Genomic DNA, 23,231 nt, shown 5'->3' with positions numbered 1-23,231 from the left:
GACCTAGGGATCGAACCCATGTCTCTTGCATTGGCAGGCGGATTCTCTACCATGACACCACCTGTGAAGCCCTAACAGTTAGATGACATTGGATAAATATCTGAAGCTTGGTTTCCTTGTTTGTAAGAACAGTAATTCTTGTTCTATATCAGATATTCTAAGGATCAGATGAAGTAATGGTGGTGAAGGGATTAAATAACTATAAAGTGCAGTGTAAACACATGAAGTTGTTAATACCGCATCTCCTGCTGCAGATGCGGTATGAGGGATGATTATCTGACAGCCTTGTAGGTAGATCCACTAGACAATGACAATGGTCACTAGACAGAGGATCATTAGAATGGAAAGTTAATCCCAACCTCTCCCTTCGTTACTCAAAAGTCCTCAGGACAAAATGAGGAAATGGAGGCCCAGAAAGGTGAAGTCATTGTTGACCAGAGCCACACAATTAGTGACAGAAACCAGGCGTGGTTACTCCACTTCATGTCCAGCACTCTTGCCCATACACCCTGCTTCCAGCCTTATTGCTAGGACTCTGTCTTGACATGAGGAGTTAGTCAGAAAAGGAGAAGAGGGAAGAAGTTGGACATTGCTCAATCTTCTCTATTCCCATTTATTTATCCCTGGAGGTTCCCATGTGCATATTGTTTGAGGTGCTATAAAGGAGACTTTTGAATTGAAATAAAAGGCTAGATTCTTAAGACAGTGTCACACTGCTTCATACCCTGGTCTGTACCCTGAGTTGTGTTGGTGATTGAATAACAAAACAGGCCAGTGATGGCAGGACATGTCGGAGCACTGTTTCCCAAATAGATTTCTAGGGACTTCTCAAATAAACTAGATACTTGCTGCATTGATACATCCCCTCTTGGGAGATTCATAATGTACAACAGCATCTAAAAGCTTCTAAGCAATGTCAAAGTAAGGAAAATTTGTTCAGTTTTGTTTAAAGGTTAAGCTGACAAATTTATTTGCACAGAGAAGATGGTTTTCCCTTGAAATGCCTACTGTCATCTCCTATTCTTTCTCTTCCTCCTAAGAAAAAAGGAATATCATTAGGGGCTGGTGTCTGTCTCCATATAAAAGGGACTTAAACACGGATGTCCCTTCCAAACCTTCCCCACCTTCTATAGCTCTGGGTAGAGCAGACATGGGCTGCTATGCTTTGGTGGCCTTAGCGAGTTCTTGGTTAGGATGAAGCAAAGCGTCAACTTAAAAACCATTGAGCAGATGCAAATGCACTCTTATGTGCAGATGCCAGAGTGAGCAGATGACAACAGGCAAAAAAAAAAAAAAAAAAAAAAAAACCACATTATCTACATCTCAGTGAACATCCATGTGGACAGAATATTTTCAGGTCCAGTCAGTGTTCACCTCCAGGGCCTTAATTTGAAAGTGACTCATGCTTTCCTCTCACACTTATATGCAACTCAATGAATTGAAGGAAGTCTTATCATTCAAATTCTGAATTCATTGAAGGGTAAAACAAGAAGAACTGGACCAAAGCCATTCTTTATCTTCAGTCCAATGTGTCCTTGAGGTAAACTTCAAGGTCAGAAATAGAAAAGTAAAGTTTAATGTTTTTGCATTCCTGAATTTATGGACTGTGAAAATATTATACATTGTATAAATTTCACATTAGGATCTTTTGGTACCATTCCCACAGTTCTAGAAAATTGGCCACTTAATTAATTAATACGTTAAAATTATGTTTTGAAAATTATTCTATTTGTATAAAAAAGAATAAGGCATGATTCTTCAAGTGTTCCTAGACCAGTGACAGACACAGAAATTGTAACAGATGCCCAACTGAGGATAGAAGTTGGCTGTACTATATTGATCAGTGAGGAAATTTGGAGAAGGAATCTCTTTTGTAGTAGGAAAGAAGGCATTGAATTTATCCAGTAGAAACATAATGAATTAAAGTAATAAGTTATGAAAAATGAACAGGTTTATAAGACCTGGTAGAAAGATAAAAACAAAGCTAGAAGGATGTCTTACTTTCTTCAAACTGTGTGATTGAAGGGAACAGGGTCATGGAGTTTTACTGACTATAATTAAGAATTCCATAATCTCTGAACTGTCATACACCATGTTACCCGGTGGAAATTCTTGGGCCTGGTGAGGCCAGACCAAACCAACTGAAACACTGGAGTTTGGAGCTGAAAAGGGTTTATCGCAGGGCCATGCAAGGAGACGTTGGCTCACGCTTCCCTCCAAATCCTGAACTCTCTGAAGGGTTTCAAGAAAGCATTTTTTAAAGGCAAGGTGAGGGAGTGGTGTGGTTGGTTGTAGGGAACTTCTTAGTGTGGGAATCCTTTGTTTCTGTAGATATTCACAGAGGTCAGATCGCAATTTTCCTATAAAACTCTAACAAGACAAATGTTCTCTGTTCTGCAACTTTTAATCTCTATATGGATGGAAAAGTGTCCTACCTTTAAAGGTCAGAGCCTTGAGAATGGGCTGTCCTGTACATTTCAAGCTATAGGCAATATTCTTAACTCTAAGCAAAAGCAATACAGCACAAAAACTAAAGTAAAAGAAACATCTAGTATGGAGTCAGCTTTGTTCTTTTCCTTTACAACAATTCCTGATTGCCCTGGCCCTGGGTCCTCCAACTTATGATGATAATCTTATAATAAGACAGGTGAGATGCCAGTGAAGAATGCAAGAGAGTGTAGGCATGTGCTAAAGAAAACTGTTTTGATAAAAGTGATAACAGGTTTAGGAGAAACTTGCCACAGAGCATAGGTAGGGGATAATGTGAATGATACACTAAAAGGTTAACTTGTCTGACTGGAGGCCTCTGTAAATAGTGCCTGCTTTTAGTTCCTCCCGTTGATTTGGTTACATGGAGAGTCAGTAAGTCAGAGAAAATATATATTGATGTGTTCTTGCCTATCCCTTCCATTGGGGTTGGTACCTGGAATGGACTTGAGAATACAGAAAGCCTAAACAGTTCTTGATGTTCAGTTCAGTTCAGTCACTCAGTCGTGTCCGACTCTTTGCGACCCCATGAATCACAGCACGCCAGGCCTCCCTGTCCATCACCAACTCCCAGAGTTCACTCAAACTCACGTTCATCGAGTCAGTGATGCCATCTAGCCATCTCATCCTCTGTCATCCCCTTCTCCTCCTGCCCCCAACCCCTCCCAGCATCAGAGTCTTTTCCAATGAGTCAACTCTTCGCATGAGGTGGCTAAAGTACTGGAGTTTCAGCTTTAGCATCATTCCTTCCAAAGAAATCCCAGGGTTTATCTCTTTCAGAATGGACTGGTTGGATCTCCTTGCAGTCCAAGGGACTCTCAAGAGTCTTCTCCAACACCACAGTTCAAAAGCATCAATTCTTCAGTGCTTAGCTTTCTTCACAGTCCGACTCTCACATCCATACATGACCACAGGAAAAACCATAGCCTTGACTAGGGGACCTTTGTTGGCACTTCTATATAATTTGCTTGGGAAATAATTGATATCAGCAGCCTTTTATTGACCCCATTGTCCCTTACATTGGTCCTTGTAAACGGAAATCATCTGAATGGGGATGTATGATTAGATAATGGCATACTTGACTTGGTGTTTGAGTAGGGTGTGAGCTGATCACTGAGGAGAGATGCTTATCCCAGCTCAACCAACAGGAGCTGCCAGAGATGCAATTAACTTGCGTGCAGGTATCTCAGGGATGACTCCATCTGGAATTCTCATAGGAATAGTCTCTCTCAAGCCATATATGTTTGATTTAATACAGATTTGGTTTTGGAAATGCATGTAGCTTTCATGTCCATAAAGAGACCTGCAAAGAGTTAATTCAGTGAATAGATTTGTAATTATTTATAGCAAGTGGGGGCAGGAGGAGAAGGGGACGACAGAGCATGAGATGGCTGGATGGCATCACTGACTCGATGGACATGAGTCTGAGTGAACTCCAGGAGTTGGTGATGGACAGGGAGGCCTGGCGCGCTGCAATTCATGGGGTTGCAAAGAGTCAGGCACGACTGAGCAACTGAACTGAACTGATAGCAAGTGAAGGGTCTCTCATACATGGAAAAGTGTGGGGAAGGGTGGCAGCAAGTTAATAGGATTTGTCTGCAAGGTTTGGACAATATGATAATTAGAATGAGTCAAAAATTACTGTAAGACAAGAAAGCCAGGGCTGACTGTACTGATAGCATCTTTGTAAGCCCAGTGTCCACATCACCAGTTTCAAGAAGATCTTGTGCTGAGTCTAAGAGAAAGTATAGGAGGACCAACTGGAAAGGAGCATCCCTGGAGGGGAGAATAATTTTTATGGAAGTTTTCATGGCCAGGAAGTATATATACCTGTTAGTCTTGACCTCTGAGTGTAGTCATCAACCCAGGATGAAAAACCAGCTGACACAGTCCCAGGCAGTGTCCATGAGAGCAGGGAGGTAGTCTATAAGCCATAAGGTAGATGTTCTGGCAGATTCCTTGAGCCCTGCCTCCCTGACTTGGGACTACTGGTCCTCATGGAGGAGTTTAGGGTAAGAAAGAGCAAGAGACTCCAGGGGAGGTGGCGTCACAGCTTCACAGATAAACTCTAAAAACTCTAAAATTATCCCAGAGATAATTTTTTTTCTTCCAAAATTTTAGTTTTGAGAATAAGAACCCTGATAATTATTGTTCTTCTTGTCTATCCACTCCTACTCTCTCTTAGCTCTAATTCAGCAGGTTTGTTATTCATAATACACATGTGTGCTTGAAACATATTAATAAAATACTGTGACATCAAATAAGGCATGGCATATAATAATATCCTCATTATACCAAGATCATCTCAATTTAGTATTTTAGGGAAGTATGAGCTTTCTTAAAAACAGTAAATCTCTTAATTTCACAAACGTTCACATGTGCAACCACTAGCTAGACCACAGCAACCACACACCTTTTATAAACGAAGTTCAGTTAAATGATATTTAACAGCTTATCAGTGACAATGCTATGTTCCCACTTAATTCAACTATGAAGCTGTTAAACAATATTTTTTTTAAAATCCAACTAGTTTCCAGTGTTTGTACAAATGAGAATTGCAAGGCTTCTTGTTGCCTGGAAAGAGAGAGATTTAACACAGACACATTTTATGACAAAATATTAACAGTTAAATTTTGACTTGGAACCAGCTTTAAAAAGCATCTTTTGGAAAACAATCAACGAAGTCAGAGCTTTTGTTAACCTACTTCATTAACCTCTAAACTGTTGACATTTAAAAAATTTTCCCTTGTTTTGTGGTCTTAGTTTTGCTGACAATTCACACTCTCTGTGAAATAAATTATAATTTTGCAACATTGCAGATACTAGATATGGTGATTCTCAGTGCATCTGAAATGGGAATCAATGTTAAAAATGACTGCACAGCAAAGGAAACCGTTGACAAAACAAAATCAGCCTGTTTAATGGGAGAAGATATTTGCAGATGACGTGACCAATAAGGGATTAATATCCAACATATGTAAACAGCTCATACAACTGAATGTCAAAACCAAACAAAACAGCAAATAATCCAATTAAAAAATGGGCAAAATGCCTGAATAAATGTTTTTTCAAAGAGGACATGTTTACGGCCAATAGGAACATGAAAAGATGCTCAACATTGACGGGTGGCCGAAATAGCTCAGTTGGGAGAGCATTAGACTGAAGATGCTCAACATCACTAGTCATCAGGGCAATGCAAATCAAAACCACAATGATGTATCACCTCACACCTGTCAGGACGCCCATCATCACAAAGAACACAGCAAATGCTGGCTGGGATGTGGAGTAAAGGGAACCCTCGAATGTTACTGGTGGGAATGTAAATTGGTGCAGCCATTGTGGAAAACAATATGGAGGTTTCTCAGAAACCTAAAAATAGAATTGCCATATGATCCTAGTGGCCGAATCATAATCATTTGAAAACAGGAAACGACAATTACGGTCAATAGAGTTAAACTGAATCTTGTGAATGCTCCATGAATTCATGATAAAGCAGAAATAACAATGTTAACACAGATGAGCTAAAGATTGCTTTTCCAGTACTGTGTGTAAACATGCCATATGTGGACCAACTTAAATTCTGTGAGTTTTAAGCTGGATTTTAGACTAACAGGTTGGTTATTAATCAGAAATAATGGTCAAATGAGAAATGAGAGGAATTCTGATCAGAGCATACAGATTTGGAAAGTAATGACATAGTGTTTTTATTAAGGTGAAAAGCTTTGAAACGTATGTAAAATTTAGAAACGTGGAGTATATAGTACTGATCAAAAGAAGAATTCAGTGGGAAACTCTATCTTATAGGAGATGGGGCAGCTGTCAGTGTTAGCAGACATAAATGAATTGCTAGGAAATCTAAAGCAAAAGAGAAATGTGGATGTTAGTAAAAACTTATGGAGTAAGAGAACAAACAAAGATACTGGAAGAATAGTGGACTACGTGAATCAAGGGATCAAGTACATGCATTGCTGGGCCAACCAGCGTGATTCTTCATTAAATGCATTTTTCTATAAAACCCTAAACATAACATGGCCCATTCCTACATGTGGCAACCTTCCTCTTAGACTTCCTTTTCTGCCTCTTCTATTGGCTAGTGGTGTTTTGACAATCCATAGCACTAAGTGAAGAAGGAAATGGCAACCCACTCCAGTATTCTTGCCTGGAGAATCCCAGGGACAGAAGAGCCTGGTGGGCTGCCATCTATGGGGTCGCACAGAGTCGGAAGCGACTTAGCAGCAGCAGCACTAAGTGGAAGAGAAGCCAAAGTCAGCATTGTGTGTGGTACACAGTGAGACACAAAGGAGGAAGTATTGAACTAGAGTTCATAGGAGCTTCATCAAGTTGGTGGCACTTTATGTTTGGAACCTAAGGAATGAATAGGCATCCTCTGTCCTAATAATGAGGGGTTGAGGGAAGGAAGAGAAAACTTTACAAGGAGGAAGCATGGTATTTGCAGACAGGAAAGTGAGAAATGCGAGATACAATTGAGGAACTTCAACTTTTTGGAAAGGTTACGGTATAGGATTCCAAGAAGAGGGAAATATGAGGTATCTTTCAGATGGTGAGAGGCCTTGCATGCTGGTGCAAAGCAGTTGGATCTTACAAGTATTGTGCTGAGGAAGAGTGAATAGATTTAACTAGCTTCTAATATTTGCACATGCAAACCATATTTTAACCTCAAGCTATAAAATCCCAAATTCACTGTTTGTACCTTTCATTGCAAACATAAAAAACCAATATTCATCTTAACTTTAAAAAAAACCTGGAAGGTACACAGGAGGTTCATTTACATTTTAAAGAAATCAATATGAACTCTTCTATTGATGTAGACAATTCAAATTAAGCTCCAGCTAAAATAAAACAAATGAAATCAATTACATACCACAGGCTAACTTTACAGAGCATCCTCTCCTGTCTTTACAGGGTCTTTTACTCCACACTTGATTGCCAATTGAGAACATTCCTTCTGCTCGGAGAAATCTGCATGATCAAGCCAGAGTTCACGATCTTTTCAGGCTGTAAATGTATTGGGTTGGCCAAAAAGTTCATACAGAAATGGAGTCACTTTTTTTTTTTTTTTTTAATGTCTTCTCTTGACTGCAGTCTTCATGCTAAACATTTGGTTCCTTCCTTTTTATCTCTTTGAAAAAAATAGAGCAACATACCTGAAGATTCTCTGATTTTAATTATCCAGGAAAAAAATATTGGGTATTGACTGTAACTCAACCACATTATTTTTTCTTTAGTGTTCATAGACACCTAAGGGAGTAGGTATTATCATCAGCTTGGAAATAAGGGACCTGGTGCTTAAAGAATTTGTGTATCCAAAGTCACACAGGAATGGATGCGTCTGTCAACTTGAAAGTACATTATCTTTTCCCCGCGCTGTGCTCCTAAACACTGTAGAGAGACAAGCAGCTGACAGTGTTACTGTAGGGAAAGTTATGACGACATAGAGATGTTATACTAAGCTGCTAAGCTCTTAGAGTTACCAGGCCTGGGTGATACTTTCTCAGTCTCTCTTCCAGAGTCTCACAGGGACTTAATGTCCTACTGCTCTCTTTGTTTTTTATTCCTGAGAGTATTTTCACGACCTCATTTCAAAAGGGGGAGAACAGAGTATAGAGAAGTTTAGAATTTAATAACCTAACAAGGGTCTTAGAGGGATTTCTGGAAAATGCATCTAGTTGTTTTAATCAGTGATAACTAAGGTGTCAAGATTATGAAAAAAAATTTCTAATTCTCAAGCAGGGATTCTAGACAAAAGGATTCTAATTCTGCAGTTAGGGGTTAAGCTATGGGCTTTTACTACCACTAGAGTCCATTAATAAAGATGGAAAAGAACCATAATTTCAATTGGATACTTGTTAGCTTGGGGGAAACTCAGAGTCCAGAGAAAACTTTCTTAAGGGACTTTGATGTTTATCTATAAAATATGAATCAAGAGGCAAAAGAAGGTGTTTGAAGATCGATTTAATACTCATACCTTTCAACTATGATGTGCCAATAAGACCCTGCTCTTGATACTTGATGTATAGTAGATCTAATTCTCACAGCAACCTAAAGAAAAAAGTACTCTTAGCTTAGTAAACTTTATTTTTTTAGAGTAGTTTTAGGTTTTTAGCAGAACTGAGCAGCAAGTCCAGAGTTTTGATCCTTCATGTGCACAGCCTCCTGTAGTGTCAAGGTCTTGCACTAGGAAGGCACATTTGTTAACAATCCATGAACCTACATGGATACATGATTATCACATAAAGTCCATAGGTTACACCAGAGTTCATCCTTGGTGTTGTTCATTCTATGGGCTTTGACAAATGAATGACATATATCCACCATTATAATATCACACAAATTTGTTTAATTGCTCTGCAAATCCTCTGTGCTCTGCCTATTCACATCCATCTTTCTTCCCTGCTGCTGCTGCTGCTAAGTCGCTTCAGTCGTGTCCAACTCTGTGCGACCCAATAGATGGCAGCCCACCAGGCTCTGCCATCCCTGGGATTCTCCAGGCAAGAATACTGGAGTGGGTTGCCATTTCCTTCTCCAATGCATGAAAGTGAAAAGACCCTGACAGTCTTTTCCAGAATTTCATCTCTTTGGAATCATATGGTTTGTAACCTTTTCAGATTGGGTTCTTTCACTTAGTAATATGCATTGAATCTTTTCATGGCTTGATAGCTCATTTCATTTTAGTGATGAATAATGTTTCACTGTCTAGAGGTACCACAGTTTTTTATCCATTAACCTACTGAATGATATTCTTGATTGCTTCTTAGTTTTGGCAGTTATGAAGGAAATTGATATAAATATTTTCTGGGCAGGTTTTTGTGTTGACATTGGTTTTCAGCTCATTTGAGTGAATACCAAGAAGCACAATTGCTGTATCGTATGGTAGAAGTGTGCTTACTTTTGTAGGAAATTGCCAGACTGTCTTCCAGGGTGATTATACCATTTTACATCCCCACGAGCAATCAGTGAAAGTCCTGGGCTCCACACACTCATCAGCAGTTGGCATTGTCACTGTTTTAGATTTTAGCCATTCTAATCTTATAGGATGGGCTTCCCACATGGCGTAGTGGTGAAGAATCCACCTGTCCACGTAGGCTACACAAGAGACATGGATTTGATCCTTGGATTGGGAAGAACCCCCTGGAGTAGGAAAAGGCAATCCACTCCAGTATTCTTGCCTGAAAAATTCCATGGACAGAGGAGCCTGGTGAGCTACAGTCTATGGGCTCACAAAGACATAACTGAGCACATACTCAATCTTCTGTGATGGGGTCTCACTTTTAATTTGTAACTTCCGAATGATGTATTCTGTTGAACACCTTTTCATATAAAAACTTGACATCTGTATATCTTTGTGAGGTGCCAGGTCTTTAGCTCATTTCTAGGTGGGTTGTTCATTTTCTAATTATTGAATTTTAAGGTTTATTTTTAAGATATATTTTGGATAATAGTCCTTTATCAGATGTCTTGTGCAAATGTTTTTTTTTTTTTTCCCCCTTGTCTCTGGTGTATCTTCTCATTCCTTTGACATTGTCTTTTACAGAGCAGAAGTTTTTAAATTTAATGAAGCTCAGTTTATCAGTTATTTCTATTAGGGATAATGCCTTTGCTATCTATAAAGTCATTGCCTTGTCCAAGGTCATCTAGATTTTCTCTTATGCTATCCCTTAGGCATTTTAAAATTTTGCCTTTTATATTTAGGTCTATGATCCATTTTGAATTAATTTTTGTGAAAGGTGTAAGGTCTGTCTGGATTCCTTTTTAGTTTAGTTTCTTTTTTATTTTAAACTGTTTATTTTGTATTGGGATATGGTTGATTAAGAATGTTGTGAGTTTCAGATGAACAGTAAAGGGATTAAGCCATTTAGTTTCTTTTCCTTTTTTTTTCCATGTGAATTTCCAGGTCCAATACCAGCTGTTGAAAACTCTGTCTTAATTCCATTTTATTGAGTTTACTGATATGTCAAATATGAGGCTACTATATCTATGTGGGTCTATTTCTGGGGGTCTCTCTTCTGATCTGTTTGTCTGTCCTTTTGCCGCTACCATGCTACCTTGTTTACCGTAGCTTGATAGTAAGTCTTGAAGTTGGGTAGTGCCAGTTCTCCAACTCTCTTCCCCTTTGATGTTATGTTGACTCTTCTGGATCATTTCCCTTTCCATATAAACTTTAGAAACAGCTTGTTGATATCCACAGAATAACTTACTGAGATTTGATTTGGATTACAACGCATCTATAGATTAAGCTGGGAAGAACTGAAATCTTTACAGTATTAAATCTTCCTATATATTAACATGGAATATCTTTTCATATACTGTTGTACCATGATATCTGCTGGGGATTGGTTCCAGGATACCAAAAGCCATAGATACTCAAGAATCTTAAAATTGCATAGTGTTTGTATATAACCTATGTACATCCTCCTGTTTAATTCATTTCTAGATTGCTTATGCCAAATACAATATCAATGCTATGTGAATAGTTGTAAATACAATGTAGATGATATGTAAATAGTGCCAGTGTGCAGCAGATTCAAGTTCTACTTTTAGAAAATTTATGGAATTTTTTAATAAATATTTTGTGATCCATAGGTGGTTGAATCTGTGAAAATGGAACATGTAGATATTAAGGCTGAACATATTTAATTTTGGGACTTTTTAAAAATAGAGTTTTTTAGTTTTTCTCATGCAGATTATCTACATTTAGGTTGAATTTATATCCAAGTATTTCATTTTTGGATGCTGATATAATAGTATATTTTAAGTTTCAAATTCCACTTGTTCATTGATAGTTTATTGGGAAGTTGTTGATTTTTGTGTATTAAAAAAATTGAATTCTTCAACCTTGCAATATTGTGTATTGATTCTAGGAGTGTTTATGTTGATTCGTTCTAGTTTTCTGAATATACAATTACATCATCTGTGAACAAAGATAGTTTTATTTTATCTTGCCCAATATGTACATCTTTTGTTTCCCATCCATGACTGCATAATGCATAATTATCTAGAACTAACCAGTATGATGTTGAAAAGCAGTGGTGAGGGAATATCTTTCCTTGTTCCTGATCATCAAATTTCTCACATTAAGTATGATGTTAGGTGTAGGATTTTTGCTGATATACCTTGTCAAGTTGAGGAAGATGCTTACAGTCTTTATCTTGGATGGGTGCTGCTGTGCCATGCTCAGTTGCTTCAGTCGTGTCCAACTCTTTGCAACCCTATAGACTGTAGCCCGCCAGGTCCTCTGTCCATGGGACTCTCCAGGCAAGAATACTGGAGTGGGTGCCATGCTGGATTCTGTCAAATGCTTTGCTTTTCTGTATCTGTTGATACAATCATGTGATTTTTCTTCTTTAGTTTTTTGATGTGATGGGTTATACCAGTTTTGAAGTGTTGAACCAGCCTAGCATAACGGGTATATCCTACTTAGTTGTATTGTATAATTCTTATAATACATTGTTGGATTTTATTTGATAATATTTTGCTTGAAGATTTTTGCATCTATATTTATGAGAAATACTGATCTATACTTTTTTTTGTAATATCTTTGGGTTTGGTATAGGCTAAAACTGCAGATGGTGACTGCAGCCATGAAATTAAAAGATGCTTACTCCTTGGAAGAAAAGTTATGACCAACCTAGAGAGCATATTGAAAAGCAGAGACATTACTTTGCCAACAAAGGTCCATCTAGTCAAGGCTATGGTATTTCCAGTGGTCATGTATGGATGTGAGAGTTGGACTGTGAAGAAAGCTGAGTGCCGAAGAATTGATGCTTTTGAACTGTGGTGTTGGAGAAGACTCTTGAGAGTCCCTTGGACTGCAAGGAGATCCAACCAGTCCATTCTAAAGGAGATCAGCCCTGGGTGTTCTTTGGAAGGAATGATGCTAAAGCTGAAACTCCAGTACTTTGGCCACCTCATGCAAAGAGTTGACTCATTGGAAAAGACCCTGATGCTGGGAGGGATTTTGGGCAGGAGGAAAAGGGGATGACAGAGGATGAGATGGCTGGCTGGCATCACCGACTCGATGGACGTGAGTTTGAGTGAACTCCGGGAGATGGTGATGGACAGAGAGGCCTGGCGTGCTGCGATTCATGGGGTTGCAAAGAGTCAGACAAAACTGAGCGACTGAACTGAACTGAACTGAATGCTGGCTTTATAAATAAAGTTAGGAAATATTTCCTCTCCTATCTTCTGAGAGAGATTGTAGAAAAACTGATATATTTTTTTCCTTAAATGTTTGGTAGAATTCACCAGCAAACCCATATGATGCTTTCTGTTTTGGAAGATTGTTAATGGTTGGTACAGTTTCTTTAATGAGTAAAGACCTATTCAGATTGCCTATTTCTTTCTGTGTGAGTTTGACAGATTGTGTCTTTTCAGAGATTGGTCTATGTTATCTATGTTATCAAGTTTGAGGGCCTAGAGTTACTCATAATGCCTATTGTTTATCCTTTTAATGTCCATGAGATCTGTAATGATGTTACATCTTTCATTTCTGATACTAGTAATATGTATTTTTTCTCCTTTATTTAAAAAAGTTACCCTGGCTAGAAATGTCAATTTTATGGATATTTCGAAGACCAAGCTTTTGGATTCTTTGTGTTTTTTTTTTTTTCCTGTTTATTTCCTGTGTTCAAATTCATTGATTTTTAAATTTAACTTACATATTTCTTCTTTCTTACTTAATTTCAGTTTAATTTTCTCTTCTTTTCTAGTTTCCTAAGTTAGAAGTTTAGATGGTTAATTTTAGATCTTTCTTCTTTTCTAATATAGACTTTCAATACTTTAAGTTTCCATCTAAGCCCTGCTTTCACTGCATCTCACTAATTTTGATATGTTGTATTCTCATTTTCATTTAGTTCAAATATTTCTTATTTTTTCTTGATTCATTATTTAGAAGTGTGTTGTTTAATCTCCAAGTATTTTTAGAACTTTTCAGTTATCTTTCTGCTATTTATTTTTAAATCTGTATTTATATGTTTCTGTTATTTATTTCTAGTTTAATTCTACTATGGTCTGAGAGCAATTATTGTCTGACTTCTATTCTTTTAATCTTGTTAAGGTGCATTTTATAACTCAGAACATGGTCTGTCTTGGTGATGTTCCTTGTAAGCTGGAGAATGAGAAGAATGTTTATTTTGCTATTGCTGAATGAAAGAGTCTGTAGATGTTAATGATATTTAGTTGACTGAAGATGCTGTTGAGTTCAACTGTATCTTTACTGATTTTCTAATGAATCTGCACATTTCTTATGCAGGGTGATATTTCCAACTATAGTCATGGATTCATCTATTTCTCTTTGCAGTTCTCTTAGATTTTGCCACTTGTGTTTTGATGCTTTGTTGTTGGGTGTATACACACACACACACACACACACACACACATATATATATGTATATATCATCTTTATATAAAGATGTACTTTTTAGGAGAATTGGCCTTTTTTTATCATTATATAATAACCTTCTTTGCCTCTGATAGCTTTCTTTACTCTAAAGTATGTGTTGTCTGAAATTAGTTACTCTAGCTTTCTTTGGATTCAGTTCAGTTCAGTTCAGTTCAGTTGCTCAGTGGTGTCCGACTCTTTGCGACCCAATTAATCGCAGCACGCCCTCCCTGTCCATCATCAACTCCCGGAGTTCACTCAAACTCATGTGCAAAGAGTCGGTGATACCATCCAGCCATCTCATCCTCTGTCGTCCCCTTCTCCTCCTGCCCCCAATCCCTCTCAGCATCAGAGTCTTTTCCAATGAGTCAACTCTTTGCATGAGGTGCCCAAAGTACTGGAGTTTCAGAGAACACCCAGGGCTGATCTCCTTTAGAATGGACTGGTTGGATCTCCTTGCAGTCCAAGGGACTCTCAAGAGTCTTCTCCAATACCACAGTTCAAAAGCATCAATTCTTCAGTGCCTAGCTTTCTTCACAGTCCAACTTCACATCCATAGATGGCCACTGGAAAAACCATAGCCTTGACTAGACGGACCTTTGTTGGCAAAGTAATGTCTCTGCTTTTGAATATGCTATCTAGGTTGGTCATAACTGTTCACATTGTATGTCTTTCTCTTTACTTTTGACCTGCTTCTTTTTGCTCAAAGAGGATTTCCTGCAGACAACTTATATTTGGGTCTTGTTGTTTGATCCACTCTGACAATCTTTCTTTTTTCATTGGTGTATTAGGATCATTGACAAAGTAATTACTGATATACTTGAATCAATAGCAGTCGTATTTGCTACTCTATTCATTGCTCTTGTTCTTTGTTCCTATTTTGTTTTCTACACTTTGGTGGTTTTAATAGAGGTTTAATACACTTTAACTTTCTCTCTTGTCTTTTCATATCAATTATACTTTTTAAATGGTTGCTCTGGATTTTCCAAAATACATTTACAAATAATCCAAGTTCCCTTTTAATAAATAACACTCTACTCCTTTGCAAGTAGTACATTATAATAGCAAAATATTTCTAATTCTTCCATCCTATTCTCATGTCATTGCTGTCACTTATTTTATTTATACATAAGCAAATCTATCTATATATTTTTTTTCTAATATATTGTTGCTGTTATTATTTTGAACAAACTGTGATCTGTTTACATTAAATAAGAATAAGAAAGAAAAGCTATTATTTTATCTTCAGTTACTCCTTATTCAGTGCTCTTCCTTTATATACATCCAAATTTTTGAACTATATTATTTTTCTCCTCTCTAAAGAACTTCTTTTAACATTTTCTGTAAGGCAGGTCCACTGGCAACAGATCCCTCCAAATTTTGTTTTTCTGAGAAAAATTTTATTTTCTTTTTTTACTTTTGAAGGATAATATCATAGGATACATAATTCTAGGTTGTTTTTTCTCTCAAAACTTTTAATGTTTCACTTTGCTCTTCTTGCTTGCATAGTTTCCGAGGAGAAATTGGATATAATTATTATCTTTACTTCTCAATAGATGAGATGTTTTTTCCCTTTGGTTTCACTGAAGATTTTTTATTTATTTTATTTTTTAAATTTTATTTTATTTTTAAACTTTACAATATTGTATTAGTTTTGCCCAACATCAAAATGAATCTGCCACAGGTATACCCACGCTCCCCATCCTGAACCCTCCTCCCTCCTCCCTCCCCTACCCTCCCTCTGGGCCGTCCCAGTGCACCAGCCCCAAGCATCCAGCATGGTGCATCGAACCTGGACTGGCGACTCGTCTCATACATGATATTATACATGTTTCAATGCCATTCTCCCAAATCTCTCCACCCTCTCCCTCTCCCACAGAGTCCACAAGATTGATCTATACATCAGTGTCTCTTTTGCTGTCTCGTACACAGGGTTATTGTTACCATCTTTCTAAATTCCATATATATGCGTTAGTATACTGTATTGGTGTTTTTCTTTCTGGCTTACTTCACTCTGTATAATAGGTTCCAGTTTCATCCACCTCATTAGAACTGATTCAAATGTATTCTTTTTAATGGCTGAGTAATACTCCATTGTGTATATGTACCACAGCTTATCCATTCATCTGCTGATGGGCATCTAGGTTGCTTCCATGTCCTGGCTATTATAAACAGTGCTGCGATGAACATTGGGGTACACGTGTCTCTTTCCCTTCTGGTTTCCTCAGTGTGTATGCCCAGCAGTGGGATTGCTGGATCATAAGGCAGTTCTATTTCCAGTTTTTTAAGGAATCTCCACACTGTTCTCCATAGTGGCTGTACTAGTTTGCATTCCCACCAACAGTGTAAGAGAGTTCCCTTTTCTCCACACCCTCTCCAGCATTTATTGCTTGTAGACTTTTGGATCACAGCCATTCTGACTGGCATGAAATGGTACCTCATAGTGGTTTTGATTTGCATTTCTCTGATAATGAGTGATGTTGAGCATCTTTTCATGTGTTTGTTAGCCATCTGTATGTCTTCTTTGGAGAAACGTCTATTTAGTTCTTTGGCCCATTTTTTGATTGGGTCATTTATTTTTCTGGAGTTGAGCTGTATTTTCTGCAGTTTGACTACAATATGCTTAATTGTAGTGTTTTTTAGGAGAAGGCAATGGCACCCCACTCCGGTACTCTTGCCTAGAGAATCCCATGGATGGAGGAGCCTGGTGGGCTGCAGTCCATGGGGTCTCTTAGAGTAGGACATGACTGAGCGAATTCATTTTCACTTTTCACTTTCCACTTTCATGAATTGGAGAAGGAAATGGCAACCCACTCCAGTGTTCTTGCCTGGAGAATTCCAGGGATGGGGGAGCCTGGCGGGCTGCCGTCTATGGGGTCGCACAGAGTTGGGCACGACTGAAGTGACGCAGCAGCAGCAACAGCAGTGTTTGTTTATTTGTTTTGCATTTACCCTACTTGGTGTTCTCTAATCTTCATCTTTAGTTTGGTGTCTGACATTGATTTTGGGAGGGGGGGATTTTCATTCATTATTACTTCAATATTTATTTTATGTTTCTCTTTTTCATTATTTATATGTTATACCTTTTTTGTCCCATAGTTTTAGAATATTCTGTCCTTTTTTTCTTTGCTTTTCTGTTTTAGAAGTTTCTATTGACATTCTCAAGGAAGAGAATCTTTCCTCTGCTATGCCCAGTCTGTTAATGAGCCCATCAAAGTTATTCTTTATTTCTGTTACAGTGTTGTTTTTGACCTCCAGAATTTTTTTTTCATCATAAGAATTTCATTTGTCTGCTTAAACTGTCATTCTATCATTGTACTTTGTCAGCTTTATTCATTAAAGCCATTATTATTTAAATTACAGTTTTAAAATCCAGGTCTAATAATTCCAGCATCCCTGCCATATCTGTTTGTGGTTCTGATGTTTGAGCCTTCTCTTCAAACTGTGCCTTTTGCCTTTTAGTATGCTTTGTAAGTTTTTGTTACAAGCCAAGCCTAAGGTATGGGGTGAAAGGACTTGTAGAATATTGACCTTTAGTCATATTGTGGTTAGGTATGGGGGAAAGAGAAGCTTCTGTAGTCCTGTGAATAAGTCTCAGTTTTTTAATAAGCCTGTGCTCTTGATACGTAAACTTGTTCCTCCCTCCTGCCCCCAGCACACACACACACACTTAGTTGGGTTAGAATGACCAGAGTTGGCTGGAGTTGGGTATTTCTCTTTCCTCCTGTCACTTAGGCTTTGATAAACCTCCAGTAGTTTAAGGTCTGTTAAACTAAGATCATGGCATCCAGTCCCATCACTTCATGCCAAATACATGGGGAAACTGTGGAAACAGTGGCTGATTTATATTTTTGGGCTCCAAAATCACTACAAATACTGATTGCAGCCATGAAATTAAAAGACGCTTACTCCTTGGAAGGAAAATTATGACCAACCTAGACAGCATATTAAAAAGCAGAGACATTACATTGTCAACAAAGGTCCATTTAGTCAAGGCTATGGTTTTTCCAGTAGTCATGTATGGATGTGAAAGTTGGACTATAAAGAAAGCTGAGTGCAGAAGAATTGGTGCTTTTGAACTGTGGTGTTGGAGAAGACTCTTGAGAGTCCCTTGGACTGCAAGGAGATCAGTCCTGAATATTCACTGGAAGGACTGATGTTGAAGCTGAAATTCCAGTACTTTGGCCACCTCATGCGAAGAGCTGACTCATTTGAAAAGCCCCTGATACTGGGAAAGATTGAGGGCAGGAGGAGAAGGGGATGGCAGAGGATGAGATGGTTGGATGGTATCACTGACTCAACAGACATAGGTTTGGGTAGGCTCCAGCAGTTGGTGATGGACAGTGAGGCCTGGTGTGCTGCAGTTCATGGGGTTGCAGAGCCGGACACAACTGAGCGACTGAACTAAAAGTAGTACTAGAAGCAGTACTGAGAAGCTAGGATGTTAGAACAGGGCTGAGAAATGGGGTAAGGAAGCTATAGAACACACAGGCCTGCCTGCAGAAATGGTTTACTCAGGACTGTTTCCATGATGAGGTCAGTTGACCATGTGAAGGAAAGCAAGGGTTATCCTGTTGTGCTAATTTCTGGGAATTCACTTTTTTGGGTAGAGTCTGGTGATATTGGGTTCCCTTGTCTTGCTGGTGTCAGCTGATGCAAGGTCCACATGGAATTGTTCCTTTCAAGGTTCCTATCTATAAAATACTTTTCTCCTCAAATTTATTATTATATGAGAAGGTGAGATGTCCAGATTTCACTTCAGTCTTATATCTTTTTAAATCTTAGGTCTGCTATCTGTTGGGGCTTCCATGGTGGTTAAAAAAGTAAAGAATCTGCCTGCCATGCAAGAGACCTGGGTTCGATCCCTGAGTCAAGAAACTCCCCTGGAGAAGGGAATACCCACTCCAGTATTCTTACTCCAGTATTCTTGTCTGTACAATCCCATGGACAGAGGAGCCTGGTGGGCTACAGTCCGTGGGGTCGCAAAGAGTCGAACATGACTGAATGACCAAGCACGCATGCTCGCTGCTTTCTGGTATTGGGTAACATAGCATCTATGTTACCGTATTTCAAATATGTGAGAACAGTTTTAGTATTTTTCTTGGGCATTTTCAATTATTTGTCCTTTGACCTTATTTCTAGGTGTTGTTTTTCAGTGTGCCTCAGTCTTTTGTTTGTAAGTGTAAGCAGTACTTAATATGTGATCAGCCCAAAGCATAGGGGGGGTTTTCATCTCTTGTTTGGATATTACACTTCCAGTACTAAAGTCTGAGACTAAACTAGGTATTTTCATGGCACAATATTGATTCATATTGAACTTCTGTCTGGGCCTTTTTCTACATAAATGGCAATTACTTAATATCTTAATCATCATGTACTTGTGTATTTGATTCTTAGAGTCTCAGTGGATTGTTTATATTTATCTTCATTAAATTTCATCATAGTAATTTGGCCCATTTTACATGGCTGCTGAGATGTTTAATTCTATTGTCCCCAGTAGCATTCTTTTAATTTGATTTGATAATCTTGTCTTCAGGAGTTTTCTTCCAGTGATAGGTTTTTAAAAAATGACCAGCAAAGAACCAGACATGTTTGTAGTCCTCTTAAGTATAAATATGTTAATTAGCACTCTAAATGGGTTCTTTCTTTATTCGTTCACTGATATTACCATATTAACAATATGGCATGGGAGTCTTAATAACATTTTGGTAGGTATCACCTAGCTAAAGGTATTTCCTGTCTCTGAGTTCATGGCACTTTCAAAATAAGGGTCATTTCAAATAAAACTTTTTTCTAGTGAACACAGGAACAACCACGTTTACATAGTTTTTCAAAATACAAGTGATTCTTAATTGCTTTTTCTGTTTTTCACATAGTCTGTGTTAAAGACATTCTGTGCTTTATTTGTCTGCGTTTTGAAATTTAGAATAATGTGTACATGTCAAGTAAAAATGTAAAGATCTATTTTTTTAAAGGAATTCAAAACTTTATTTTTTATTCATATAAATTTATTTATTTTAATTGGAGGCTAATTACTTTACAATATTTTATGGTTTTGGCATACATGACATGAATCCGCCATGGGTGTACATGTGTTCCCCATCCTGAACCCATTCCCACGTTCCTCCCCATCCCATCCCTCTTTGTCATCCCAGTGCACCAGCCCCGAGCACCCTGTCTCATGCATCGAACCTGGACTAGTGACTAGTTTCACATATGATAATATACATGTTTCAATGTGATTCTCCCAAATCATCCCACCATCACCCTCTCCCACAGAGTCCAAAAGACTGTTCTATACAGTCTGCGTCTCTCTTGCTGTCTCGCATACAGGGTTCTCGTTACCCTCCTTCTAAATTCCATTTATATGCGTTAGTATACTGTATTGGTGTTTTTCTTTCTGGCTTACTTCACTCTGTATAATAGGCTCCAGTTTCATCCACCTCATTAGAACTGATTCAAATGTATTATTTTTAATGGCTGAGTAATACTCCATTGTGTATATGTACCATAGCTTTCTTATCCATTCGTCTGCTGATGGACATCAAGGTTGCTTCCATGTCCTGGCTATTATAAACAGTGCTGCAATGAACATTGGGGTACACGTGTCTGTTACAATTCTGGTTTCCTTGGTGTGTATGCCCAGAAGTGGGATTGCTGGATCATAAGGCAGTTCTATTTCCAGTCTTTTAAGGAATCTCCACACTGTTCTCCATAGTGGCTGGACTAGTTTGCAGTGTAAGAGGGTTCCCTTTTCTCCACACCCTCTCCAGCATTTATTGATTGTAGACTTTTGGATAGCAGCCATTCTGACTGGTGTAAAATGGTACTTCATTGTGGTTTTGATTTGCATTTCTCTGACAGTGAGTGATGTTGAGCATTTTTTCATGTGTTTGTTAGCCATCTGTATGTCTTCTTTGGAGAAATGTCTGTTTAGTTCTTTGGCCCACTTTTTGATTGGGTCATTTATTTTTCTGGAATTGAGCTGCAGGAGTTGCTTGTATATTTTTGAGATTCTTTGTCCATTACTTCTTTTGCTATTATCTTCTCCCATTCTGAAGGCTGTCTTTTCACCTTGCTTATTGTTGCCTTTGTTGTGCAAAAGCTTTTAAGTTTAATTAGATCCCATTTTTTAATTTTTGCTTTTATTTCCAGTATTCTGGGAGGTGGGTTATAGAGGATCCTCCTGTGATGTATGTCGGAGAGTGTTTTGCCTATGTTCTCCTCTAGGAGTTTTATAGTTTCTGGTCTTACATTTAAATCTTTAATCCATTTTGAGTTTATTTTTGTGTATGATGTTAAAAAGTGTTCTAGTTTCATTCTTTTACAAGTGCTTAACCAGTTTTCCCAGCACCACTTGTTAAAGAGATTGTCTTTTGTCCATTGTATATCCTCGCCTACTTTGTCGAAGATAAGGTGTCCATAGGTGTGTGGATTTATCTCTGGGCTTTCTATTTTGTTCCATTGATCTATATTTCTGTCTTTGTGCCAGTACCATACTGTCTTGATGACTGTGGCTTTGTAGGAGAGCCTGAAGTCAGGCAGGTTGATTCCTCTAGTTCCATTCTTTTTTCTGAAGATTGCTTTTGCTATTCGAGGTGTTTTGTATTTCCATACAAATTGTGAAATTATTTGTTCTAGTTCTCTGAAACATACCATTGTTAGCTTGATAGGGATTGCATTGAATCTATAGATTGCTTTGGATAGTATACTCATTTTCACTATATTGATTCTTCCAACCCATGAACATGGTATATTTCACCATCTATTTATGTCCTCTTTGATTTCTTTCACTAGTGTTTTATAGTTTTCTCTATATATAGGCCTTTTATTTCTTTAGGTAGATATGTTCCTAAGTATTTTATTCTTATTGTTGCAATGGTGAATGGAATTGTTTCCTTAATTTATCTTTCTGTTTTCTTATTGTCAGTGTATAGGAATGCAAGGAATTTCTGTGTGTTAATTTTATATCCTGCAACTTTACTATATTCATTGATTAGCTTTAGTAATCTTCTGGTGGAGTCTTTAGGGTTTTCTATGTAGAGGATCATGTCATCTGCAAATAGTGAAAGTTTTACTTCTTCTTTTCCAATCTGGATCCTTTTATTTCTTTTTCTGCTGTGATTGCTGTGGCCAAAACTTCCAAAACTATGTTGAATAGTAGTGGTAAGAGTGGGCACCCTTGTCTTGTTCCTGACTTTAGGGAAAATGCTTTCAATTTTTCACCATTGAGGATAATGTTTGCTGTGGGTTTGTCATATATAGCTTTTATTAGGTTGAGGTATGTTCCTTCTATTCCTGCTTTCTGGAGAGTTTTTATCATAAATGGATGTTGAATTTTGTCAAAGGCTTTCTCTGCATCTATTGAGAATCATATGGTTTTTATCTTTCAATTTGTTAATGTGGTGTATTACATTGATTTGCAGATATTGAAGAATCCTTGCATCCCTGGGATAAAGGCCATTTGGTCATGATGTATGATCTTTTTAATGTGTTGTTGGATTCTGTTTGCTAGAATTTTGTTAAGGATTTTTGCATCTATGTTCATCAGTGGTATTGGCCTGTAGTTTTCTTTTTTTTGTGGCATCATTGTCTGGTTTTGGTATTAGGGTGATGGTGGCCTCATAGAATGAGTTTGGAAGTTTACCTTCCTCTGCAATTTTCTGGAAGAGTTTGAGTAGGATAGGTGTTAGCTCTTCTCTAAGTTTTTTGTAGAATTCAGCTGTGAAGCCATCTGGTCCTGGGCTTTTGTTTGCTGGAAGATTTCTAATTACAGTTTCAATTTCCATGCTTGTGATGGGTCTGTTAAGATTTTCTATTTCTTCCTGGTCCAGTTTTGGAAAGTTGTACTTTTCTAAGAATTTGTCCATTTCTTCCAAGTTGTCCATTTTATTGGCATATAGTTGCTGATAGTAGTCTCTTATGATCCTTTGTATTTCTATGTTGTCTGTTGTGATCTCTCCATTTTCATTTCTAATTTTGTTGATTTGATTTTTCTCCCTTTGTTTCTTGATGAGTCTGGCTAATGGTTTGTCAATTTTATTTATCCTTTCAAAGAACCAGCTTTTGGCTTTGTTGATTTTTGCTATGGTCTCTTTTGTTTCTTTTGCATTTATTTCTGCCCTAATTTTTAAGTTTTATTTCCTTCTACTCACCCTGGGGTTCTTCATTTCTTCCTTTTCTAGTTGCTTTAGGTGTAGAGTTAGATTATTTATTTGACTTTTTTCTTGTTTCTTGAGGTATGCCTGTATTGCTATGAACCTTCCCCTAGCATTGTTTTTACAGTGTCCCACAGGTTTTGGGTTGTTGTGTTTTCATTTTCATTCATTTCCATGCATATTTTGAT

The 23,231-nt window shown here is 37.8% G+C and overlaps 1 protein-coding gene across 16 annotated transcripts in view; it reads left to right on the top strand.

The window, feature by feature from the left end:
- The window catches only part of LOC147342510 (uncharacterized), a 360,032-nt gene that overhangs the window by 152,209 nt on the left and 184,592 nt on the right, over positions 1-23,231 (top strand). For 2 of the 16 annotated variants that reach the window (XM_086384544.1, XM_086384536.1), the window contains one exon: positions 12,059-12,844. The exons of 12 other annotated variants lie outside the window; for them this stretch is intronic. In XM_086384544.1, the coding sequence (XP_086240670.1) occupies positions 12,059-12,063 (5 nt within the window). In that variant the 3' untranslated portion in view covers positions 12,064-12,844. Of the gene's footprint in view, positions 1-7,410; positions 7,660-12,058; positions 12,845-23,231 lie in introns of those variants that run through there. 2 more of the 16 variants (XM_086384539.1, XM_086384535.1) reach the window with 1 other exon arrangement.

This window comes from Bos grunniens, chromosome 29 (genome assembly GCF_055505025.1).
Source record: "Bos grunniens cultivar Pamir isolate PY7600 chromosome 29, Bosgru_T2T1.0, whole genome shotgun sequence".
NCBI lineage: Eukaryota > Metazoa > Chordata > Mammalia > Artiodactyla > Bovidae > Bos > Bos grunniens.
Note: the sequence above shows the minus strand (reverse complement) of the source record. Positions and strands in the feature narration are given on the sequence as shown.